Source organism: Lepisma saccharinum, chromosome 11 (assembly GCF_977018435.1).
Source record: "Lepisma saccharinum chromosome 11, izLepSacc3.1, whole genome shotgun sequence".
Classification (NCBI taxonomy): Eukaryota; Metazoa; Arthropoda; class Insecta; order Zygentoma; family Lepismatidae; genus Lepisma; species Lepisma saccharinum.
This window is the reverse complement of record NC_139239.1, coordinates 44,992,193-45,002,744: the sequence shown is the minus strand read 5'-3', so window position 1 is coordinate 45,002,744 and position 10,552 is coordinate 44,992,193. Positions and strand designations below refer to the sequence as shown.

The 10,552-nt window shown below is 40.6% G+C and overlaps 1 protein-coding gene across 1 annotated transcript; it reads right to left on the bottom strand.

The window, feature by feature from the left end:
* Positions 1 to 765: 765 nt before the first annotated feature.
* LOC145995010 (uncharacterized) lies at positions 766 to 6,236 on the bottom strand. Its single transcript, XM_083131541.1, has 2 exons — positions 5,924 to 6,236; positions 766 to 5,090 (listed from the first exon to the last, which is right to left on the bottom strand). Exons 1-2 carry the CDS (start codon positions 6,234 to 6,236, stop codon positions 766 to 768), a joined length of 4,638 nt encoding a protein of 1,545 aa, XP_082987667.1.
* Between the last annotated feature and the right edge of the window lie 4,316 nt (positions 6,237 to 10,552).

Sequence of the window (10,552 nt, the reverse complement as noted above, 5' to 3'; positions counted from 1 at the left end):
CTCCATTTCTACAGAGTCTGTCAAGAAAATGTATACACAATTTAACGAACACTAATTCCTTATTGTGTGTTAGTATTGAACTAAATTACATAGAGGTTTAATACAAGCTTTCTGCACCTGTTCACAGGTTTAATACAATCGTCCTGCACCTTCATGTTAAGTTACTTGAGGTGTTCAAAAGGGCTGCCGTTAGTGGCCAGACACATACCACCACGGTGAATGGTTGCTTAAACAACGTTGGTCAATGTGTCCTCGAGAATTTCTGCACATGCTGCTGAAATTTCTTCACGAAGGGCCTCCAGCATAGGTGGTTTCCTGCGATACACAACATCTTTCAAGGTCCCCTCCCCCATAGGTACAAGTCCAGTGGTGTTAAATCTGGTGAACGCGATGGGAACTCAAATGCACCTCTTCCTCCAATCCAGCTGTTGCGGTAATGACCGACTTCTGATGCGTTGATACTCTGGTAATTTAAGTTAACTGTTTTACCTTAGGCGTAGTTCTACCAGATGAATAACATGGTACATCGATTTAGATTTTAGAATATTTATAATACTAAAGAATACATATTGGTATGTAGAACCGTAATTACAACTGTCTAATATCGTAGATAATAGGAGACGCGCGCGTAGTATGTTGCACGGCCGAGCTCACATGAGCAAGTCAGACAGTCTCATCGCTGCGCGCGCATGCGCCGCAGACGGCTCGCAGCAGAATGCTTTCATTCCCGAACATACTCCCCCCGGTTGAATGAACATAATTCAACTAATCTCCGTCTTTACCTATGGGGAGGAGCACAATTTTACTAACACTTCTTCTTAAAACTCCGTCTTTCGTTTTCACTGTCACTACACGCACTAGTCCATCGTTCCCAGGATGCACCGCTTCCACCTTAGCTAGTTTCCACTGTAGTGGGGGTACGTCGTCCTCCTTCAGCAGTACAACTGTCCCTGGAGATAAGTTCTTCGTGGAGGATGTCCACTTCTGGCGTTGTTGAAGGGAATGTAGGTATTCTTTATTCCACTGCTTCCAAATGGATCTTCTCATCTTCTGTATCAGCTGGTATCTGCTGAGTCTATTGTCAGGTATGAGGGTAAGGTCAGGTTCTGGGAAGGTTGTTATGGGTCTGCCAATGAGAAAATGCCCTGGAGTTAATATCTGGTAATCTGATTCGTCGGGTAAAATGCAAAGTGGTCTTGAATTTAATATTGCTTCAATCTGGCAAAGTAAGGTACTTAACTCTTCGTAGGTTAGTATGGTGCTTCCCATCACTCTTCGTAGATGATGTTTTAGCAATTTAATCGCCGCTTCCCAGAGTCCACCGAAATTTGGCGCTCTTGGCGGTATGAATTTCCATTCAAAGTGCTCATTTGCAGGGTAGTCTTGAATGACATGTTGAAACTGGGTAGATTCAAACATATTGCGTAGTTCCTGAAGTTCTCTGTGTGCACCTCGAAAGGTACTGGCGTTGTCACTGTAAATGGCTGCACATTTTCCTCTTCGAGATATAAATCTTTTCAATGCAGCTAAAAATGCTTCAGTTGTTAAATCGGTAACAATTTCAACGTGTACAGCCTTCGTTGAGAAACACACAAAAAGTGCAATGAAACATTTTCTCGTCGATTTGCTCCTTGGCGCTCCAGTCTTTATCCTTATCGGTCCCGCGTAGTCTACACCACTGTACATGAATGGATAAGCTGCTCGAATTCTGTGCTCAGGTAGATGTCCCATCAGTTGTTTACTGGCTTCTGATTTAAGTCTATGGCATTTAACACAATAGTGTAGTATGTGCTTAACTATTTGTCTTCCCCGGATGATCCAATATTTTTGTCTGATAGAGGAAAGTAGTAACTGTGTTCCAGCATGAAGTAATCTGCGATGTTCGTATTCAATTAACAGCCGTGTAAGATGGGCCTTAGGAGGCAAGATTATCTGATGTTTAGCCTCAAAAGCGAGATCGCTTTCTTGTAAACGTCCACCCACGCGAACAATGGAATCGGCGTCGAGAAATGGATACAGATCTTTTATTCCACTGTTCGGAGAAACTTCTCTCTTGTGTGTTAAGTCTTCTATTTCCTGCGCGTAGAATAAGGCTTGCATTGCTTTAATGCACGTATCTGTGGCTCGTTGCAAATCCTTGGCATTCAGTTTCGAAGTACAAACATTTCTCTTCGTGGGCCCCTTGCAATTGTCAATGAAAATGTGACAAAGTGCCATAACTCTTATCATTCTGAAAAGGTTAGAGAATCTCATAAGAATTTCATCTGATTTGTGGGTAGTTACCAATGAGGTTATTTTCACCTTCCTTCGTTCTGGTACTTCTATAGGTGCATTCATTCCAAAACTGATCTCGTTGATGGCTAACTTCGGATCTTGATCTGATTGGCTTAGAAATGCTGGTCCGTGGAACCAAAGTGAGTTTCCCTTTAGCTTCAGGGGTTCGACTCCTCTCGATAACATATCAGCAGGATTATCCTTTGACCTTACATGCCGCCAATCACACACCTGTGTATATTCCTGTATTTGAGCCACTCTATTTGCCACAAAGGGTTTCCATGTCTCTGGGTCCTTTGCAATCCATGCCAAAACAATCTGCGAGTCTGTATATAAATATACCTTGTTTATTTGGAGATTCAATAAAGGTATCACTTTATTAACTAATTTTGCCAATATAAGTGCTGCGCACAGCTCAAGGCGAGGTAAAGTTATTTTCTTAATCGGTGCAACTTTCCCCTTGCTGCACAATAACAGTGAATTAACTTCTCCTCCTGCAGTTACAGTTCTGACGTAAATGCACGCGCCGTACATTCTCTCAGACGCGTCAGAAAACCCGTGAATTTGAATGTTTATTATCTTCCCTTTAGGTAAAATACATCGTGGAACCTTAATGTCTGAAATGTGGCATATTTGTGCTTGTAAAGCCTTCCATTCGTTTAATACATCTGAAGGTAACTCGTCGTCCCAGGATACATTTAATTTCCATAGTTTCTGTAGAAACTGTTTAAACAGTGCAATAACAGGCCCAATAATTCCGAGCGGATCGAAGAGTTGCGCGATTTGACTGGCAACCCTGCGCTTGCTTAATGTTTCTTGAACGTTCAAATCGTAGCAGGCCAAATTGTTTTCTTTCTTTGCACGTATCGTCGAAAAGCTTTGTTTATCGTAAAGAGGTTTGCTGCAGCCAGCAGCCTTACTGTTTCTTTGATTGTTGATAGCTGGGTGATTGTTTACACAACAAGCGTTGGTGTCTGCTTTCCCGTGTACTTGATCGCTGGGTAGGGGGTAGGTTGTAAGATGATGTTTCTTCGCCGGTGCGAGTGTAGCCAACTCAGCATTGTGTTCTGGCGCTAGCGACGAATCTCCGGCCGTTAATATGCAAAGAGTGTCAGCGGTGGTATTCCAATTGACACCTAGAGTTTTTGTACTGTCGTCGTTAAACAGAATCGTGTCTTTAACTTCCCGTAGCTCTAAAGGTATAGTTTCCATTACTCTTGCAGAATTGGATGCCCATTTACGTAGCTTAAATCCTCCTGCCGATAATAATGCTGACAGTTCTTTACGTAGATTAATGGCTTGATTCTCGTCTTCTTGCCCTGACAGCAAGTCATCTATATAAAAGTCTCTCTTCAGTATTTCAGCAGCTTGTGGATAGTTGTGCATTTCGTCTGTCGCTAGTTGCTGTAGGCATTTAGTTGCTAGATATGAGCTAGATGTCAGGCCATAAGTTACAGTGTTTAATTCGTAGATCATCAGTGGTTCGTCGTGAGATTTTCTCCATAATATACACTGTAGTTTCCTATCAGAAGGGTGCATATGAATCATCCTATACATCTTCTCAATATCAGATTTCAGAGCGATTATATGAGTCCTGAAGCGAAGCAGTAACCCGAACAGATCCTCTTGTAGAACCGGTCCTGCACTTTGTAGGCAATTGAGTGACCTGCCACTGGTCGTTTTTGCTGAACCGTCGAATACGACTCGTACTTTCGTCGTGGAGCTGGCTATATTCACAACTGGGTGATGGGGGATGAAATATCGGATGTCTCCCGTTGCTGGCGCCTCTCGCACTTCCTGCACTGCTTGCATGTGGTGTAATCTCTCGTACTCGTTCATAAATTCCACATATTCTTCTTTCAATTCCAGTTCTCTCTCTAGTCGGCGTTCTAACTGTAAAAATCTGGAGTGTGCATATTCCAAAGATTCCCCTAATGCTGATCTATCTTCCGTCAAAGGTAAGCGTACCGTGTAAGTGCCATCTTCATTCCTTTCTGTAGTTTGGCGAAAATGTGCTTCCATTTTCTTTTCTTTAGGCGACATAGTTTCTTCCGACAAATCTTCAACAGACCAGAAACGATGTAAGAGCATTTCCAACGGCTCACCCTGTATAAAGAATGATCTGCTTGGATGTGACGTTGTACCTGGAGTGTTGCCCACTACAATCCAGCCAAACTGTGTATTTTGTAACGTAGGATAAGGTCCTTGTTTCGACATCTTCTCTGGCAGTAGGATATCGAAAAATATACTTGCAGAAATTAAAATGTCAATCCTTGCAGGAACATTGAAGTTTTCATCCGCCAGGTCAATATCTGTAGGTATCTCCCATGTCGAAGTATCCATTTTTTCTGCAGGCAAACGTTCAGTAATATTTTTCAAGGCAGAACACTGTGCTTCTATTGTAAATTCATTGAATCTTGATTTTAATTCCACATTCACAGCATAAGGTGAATTTACAGTGTTGGAACTTATTCCCTGTATCAACGTATTTTGTCTCTGTCTTCGTAACCCAAGACGTTGTACCGTATCCATACCAATGAGGTTCACTTGAGACCCCGGGTCCAATAAGATGCGGCAAGGCATGTATTTTCCATCTTTGTCCTTTGCTAGAACACAGGCAGTAGCCAGCAAAACATTCTGGTTCTTATTCTTTACTGAATACGATGAACTGGTTCCCTCTCCGACTTGAGGGTTGGAAACACTGCTTGCTTCGTTCGCAGCTGATCTTCCTGGAAGGAGGGGAGGTACACGGCGCTCGCCACCCCTTTCTTCATGCAAACTCGTGTGATGACGCAACCTACAGGACCTGCAAGAGCCTGCTTTACAATTTAACACTGAGTGATTAGCAAAACGCAAACAATTCGTGCATATGCGGTTCTCATGCAGGAATTTATATTTCTGTTTATTCGTCAATTTCAAAAATGACTGGCATCTGAATAAAGGATGAAAAGGAGAGGCATCTCTGCAATAGATGCAGCTTTTGCTCGACGCAGTAAAATACGTGTTAGATGCTTGTGGCGGTCTTGACTTAACGTTACTAACAGCTGGTGACCTTGAAAACGGCTTCGTCGATGTCAAAGGTTCATTTGCTTCGAATTTCTGTAGAGAGTTGCACTTAGCTTCTAAGAATATAAGCAATTCTTCGATGGTACTGAATTCTGTATTGCTTGATTGTTTCTCAAAGTCTCTTCTCGTACATTTATCCAATTTGGCTGAAAGATACTGAACAAGAAAAATATCAATTAGGTCCGCGTCTCCCTGAATGTTTCTTAATGCTTCTATAGAACTTCTAATTGTAGTCGTGAACTTTCTTAATTCTGTTACACTTTCCTTAGTGACTGAAGATACATTTAAAATGTCATTTACGTAAGCAGCGGCTATTAACTTTGGATTATTGTATTTGCGCTGAATCAAATCCCAGGCGACCTTGTAATTAGCACCTGTGAGTTGCAAATTCTCGATCGTTTGTAATGCATCACCCTTTAACGAAAGCCGTAAATACTGCAATCTTTGTATGTCTGACAAGGTTTCATTTTTTTCATGAGGGCTACAAAAATATCTTGAAAAGATGAAAATTGAGTATAGTTTCCGTCAAACGTTGGTAAAGTTACATCTGGGAGCTTGATTGGAGATTTAGTTTCAGGCTTACATGTATTATTCTTTCTCGTCGAGTCTTTGTCTATTATTGAAAGCATTTTAGCTTCTAAAGTGAAGTAACTTTGCTCAAGTGACGCTCTCTTCTCGTCGTGAGATTGCTCATCTGATAATTCGGATATCTTGTCCATTACATCCTCTACTTTTGACCAAACACTGTCGAGTTGCTTATGCCTGGCTACAATTTCGTTTACATGACCACTTGCTTCGTCATAATTCGACACGTAGTTCTGAAGCCGAGTTAATTGTCCTTGAATTACACTACGTTGTCTCACGAGCTTCTCAAGCATTTCACTTTCTTCCGGCATTTTCTCAGGCAAGGTTAGGAATATGAACAAACAAGCATGGAAAAGGAAAATAAAAGGATTTACTCACGTACATGGAATCTGCAGCCGTCGATAATTCCTCTGCTCTTGGCAACCCTGTGACTGGATCGTGCTGTCCGTTGATTCTCCTAGCTCGCTCTAATTTCCCCTTGCGCGGCGTGGCTGAAGTGGCGGGAAAACTGCTTTGTTCTGTAACTTCACTGTACTTTCACTGTCTGTATCACTTCACTTCACTAAACTGCACTTTCACCAGTCCCGTCGTTTACCGATATCCGTAATTCATCCGGTTTTGCGGAGGACCATATGTTGCGGTAATGACCGACTTCTGATGCGTTGATACTCTGGTAATTTAAGTTAACTGTTTTACCTTAGGCGTAGTTCTACCAGATGAATAACACGGTACATCGATTTAGATTTTAGAATATTTATAATACTAAAGAATACATATTGGTATGTAGAACCGTAATTACAACTGTCTAATATCGTAGATAATAGGAGACGCGCGCGTAGTATGTTGCACGGCCGAGCTCACATGAGCAAGACAGACAGTCTCCTCGCTGCGCGCGCATGCGCCGCAGACGGCTCGCAGCAGAATGCTTTCATTCCCGAACACCAGCGTCCCGGCAGATTCTCATCTAGGAAAGCCTGCACACCTCGGTGGTAGTGTGGGGGTGCCCCGTCTTGTTGGTAGAACTCACAGTTTCCATAAAGTTCACGTGTAGCTCGCAAAATTGATTTGCATAGCATTTCCAGGTACCTGGTGCCAGTAACTGTACCTTCAAAGAAGAAGGGTCCCCTAGATGACAGTCCACACCAGACAGTCACCCCCGGGAGATTGCCTTGTCGACATGAACGTGAGGATTTTCTGGTGCCCAGTAAACACAATTATGACAATTCACTGTACCGTTTAGTTCGAATTGGGCCTCATCAGACCACACAATCTTCATCACAAACTCTTCATCCTCGCCTGCCCTACGCTGAAACCATTCGCAGAACTCCATGCAGCGATCATGATTAATGCATGCATTAATCTTGGTACATACACTTTCCACTTGGTGGCTTTCAGAATTCGTCATACACATGCACTGCTAACCCCTGTCTCACGAGCACATTGTGTAGCAGACTTCTGAAACGAGGTTGCAAACTTTTCTAAGACCATAGCCAAAGAAGCAGGACTTGTAGCTCTACGAGGTCTTCTTGATTTTCCCTTGTGCACATCACAAATTATACGATACGTCTCAAACTTATCACAAAATCATTTAATTGTCAAACGTGTTGGAGGTTGTGTTGCAAACTCACGCCCCCACGCACATTGAACTTCAGTGACGTTTTCAAACTTGAACCACCACTTTAAAATTAGCTTCCATTCCTCAAACGTCAGGCATGCAGCAGCCACTTTGATTCACTATCATACGTCACGTGTTTGTCAAGAGAGCCATATGGGTACAGACATCTGTTGAGAAAACACCATACTACATGTTCCACAGATAATTCAATGCAACTCTAAAAACAATACGCAGATACCATCTCTTAAAGAGTGTATACATTTTTTTGACGGACTCTGTATATTCCCTGATGATGAGAACAATGTATGAGCTCAAAACTTTGGAAGCCAATATCGACTTAACAGGCTGGTAACCTGAGAACACTCCTTCGAACTTTCAGAATTTTTTATTATTCTAGTTATAATCAAGATTAACACTCTATTTACAATTTGCAATTTATCAAGTGCACATAATACAATGACATACATGTATCACAATTGTAGGTAAGTAATAAAAACAAAATTATATATCTGAGATATGAAATAGGGATATTAACCACATGAAGAAAAGTTTTTAATTGAAAATTAACAGATCTATCACATACTTTATGACTGACAATTTGGAAAACAACTTCAATGAGTTCCTTCTGTTACATATGCACACAAAAAATTATGCATTCAACATAGGAAACATTAATAATATTTTATGTACTGATCAATGGAGTTTCCATATTAATCTCTTGAAAAGGCAACATTGCAAGTTTACTCAACCGGGCCTTTTAAAATTTTGAAACTAAAGTTCTATGGATTTCCAATTACATTTAATAAATGATAGAACTGAAAAATGTTACACTATGTAAGGGTAACATTTGCATTAATTTCTTATTGACTTAAATCAGCCTCTTACAAGAACTTTATATGTGCGTGATTTTTTAAACAGATTTTTGACTATGATAGCTAACAAAACATACTACGTATCCACAGGAAGCAGTGTTTGGAAGTAACTAGTTACAAGTAACAATTACTTCTTGAAGAAATGTAACTAACTAGTTACTTTTAAAACAAAGTAGTTGTAACTGTAACAGAGTTACTTTTTCCAATAGAAGTAATGTTTCAAGTTACTTTTCCAGTTACATTTAGAGTTCTCCATGACACTTATAAGTATAAGTGTTGTAAATTATTGGTATTTAGGACTCAAAGTGAACCAGAACCATCGATGCAAATGTCCATCCTTTGTTACATTAATTCCTGCAAACAATAGAAGAGGAAAAGAGAAAGTTGTTGAACTAAATTTGTCTCCTGCCCGTGGCCAGTCGGTAGGCTCTGGGTTCTGTAGTTTGTTCATCTGTGGCATCCGATAGTGTTTTTTTTATTATTATTATTATTACAATTAGTAATCGATTTGCGTAATTTGTTTGCAAGAAAATTTCAAGTGGAAAATAACTGTAACCGACTTACTTTTTTAAATGAATAACTGTAACTCTGTTACTTTTTAAGCAAGTATCTGTAACTAAGTTGCGCGTCAGGCTAATTTTGCAGCAGGTTTTATGTACCAATCTGCGCGAAAACTGAGCTGCATTGCTTCAACCGTCAAGCTGCTTACATCGCACACACGGAGAAAATCCGCAGTGTTGCCAACCGCACAACACATCAAAACCCGCATGCATGTCCAGTGGAATGTATTTTTGCTTCTTTTTGAAGCAAAATTTTTAAAGTTCTTTCTGCGCATAGATTATGAAATAAATGTACCATACTTAATATAAATCGCGAAATATCTTTGAAACATGAGAGCGTGTGTGTATATTTAGAGCAAGAAAAAACAAAGAAGTAAACAACGATATACCACTCTTGACAAATTATTGTTTTTGGTTTAGAAATAAATAAATTTATGAAAAACTTGGTCGCTTCATTTGCAATACATCCGTTACTATCAGACACACACACTTCAAATTATACCACCAACAAAAGCATGATTTGTTATTGGTGATATATACAATGGAGTGCATTGTCTGCTACTATTATTCTGTTTCGTTTCAAATTATGAATCACTTCATTAAACCAGGCTTCAAATCTTGGTCTTTCCATTTCATGCTGATAATCACCCTTCCCTTTCTTTGAATGGAACAGTAAAGATGAGCCTTCAACAAAGCCTTCATTGCCACCAGAGGGGGAAACAATGAGCCTCCCCCTCTCCCTTTCTAGTCAGTTGCTTCAGCCCTGGTGGTGGTTTTGCACGGTGGTATCCTTCCGCACTTGATTCAATGTACCCCCCCCCCCCTGAATTGACGCATGTCTCATCCAAATAATAAACATGCTCCTTCTCACAGCGATATCTTTTAATACCGTGGAGATTCTTTTGTTGTTAAACAACAAACAATTGTTTCCTCTTCCTAAACTCAAACCGCAAATCATTCAATACCCATGAGACTGTTCGTGCGCACATTGAAGGCAAATCACCTCATGACCTGTTTTATTTTGATTTTGTTGCCGTAAGGAGGAATAGGCATTTAAAACAACTTGATTGACTTTGAAGAGCTTTTCCTTTTGGATCATGTCCAAAATAACACTCAGGTAAAACAACATGCTGAAGGAGACCTCGATTCAGCCATTCTCGCCACTGTATGAATTATGAATCACGATAAACATGGGTTAAAATAGTGGGATGTGCAACACTGATATCACAGATTCCACACGCTGTGCAACGTATTCAAGTCTCGCTGGACTCGCTCTTGATCTTCAGTGATTCTTCAGCACATACACACTCCAATTGGCGAATCTGCGTATCCAAGTTTGTCTGCACAGTGATTGCAACCTATCAAGTCCACACATGCTAATGGATGTATTATTTTCTCTGTATTTTACAAATTAAATAACTGTTTTCTTGCAAGTATGCAGTTGTGTCGGAATAGAACCCTTCTCAGCGGAACTATATTCTTGCGTGCACGTTTGGATCTACACATGCGAAAACCTGATGCAAAGTTAACTTGATGCACAGTTTATTTACCTTTTAAAAAGTAACTTTCCAAACACTGAC

Bases quoted from the DNA above. Each gene is read 5' to 3' on its own strand.
- LOC145995010 (XM_083131541.1), bottom strand. From the start codon at position 6,236: ATGCCGGAAGAAAGTGAAATGCTTGAGAAGCTCGTGAGACAACGTAGT. The intron at 5,091-5,923 runs GTAAGCCTGAAA...ATTGTAAAGCAG, and splicing joins GACGAGAAAGAATAATACAT to GCTCTTGCAGGTCCTGTAGG.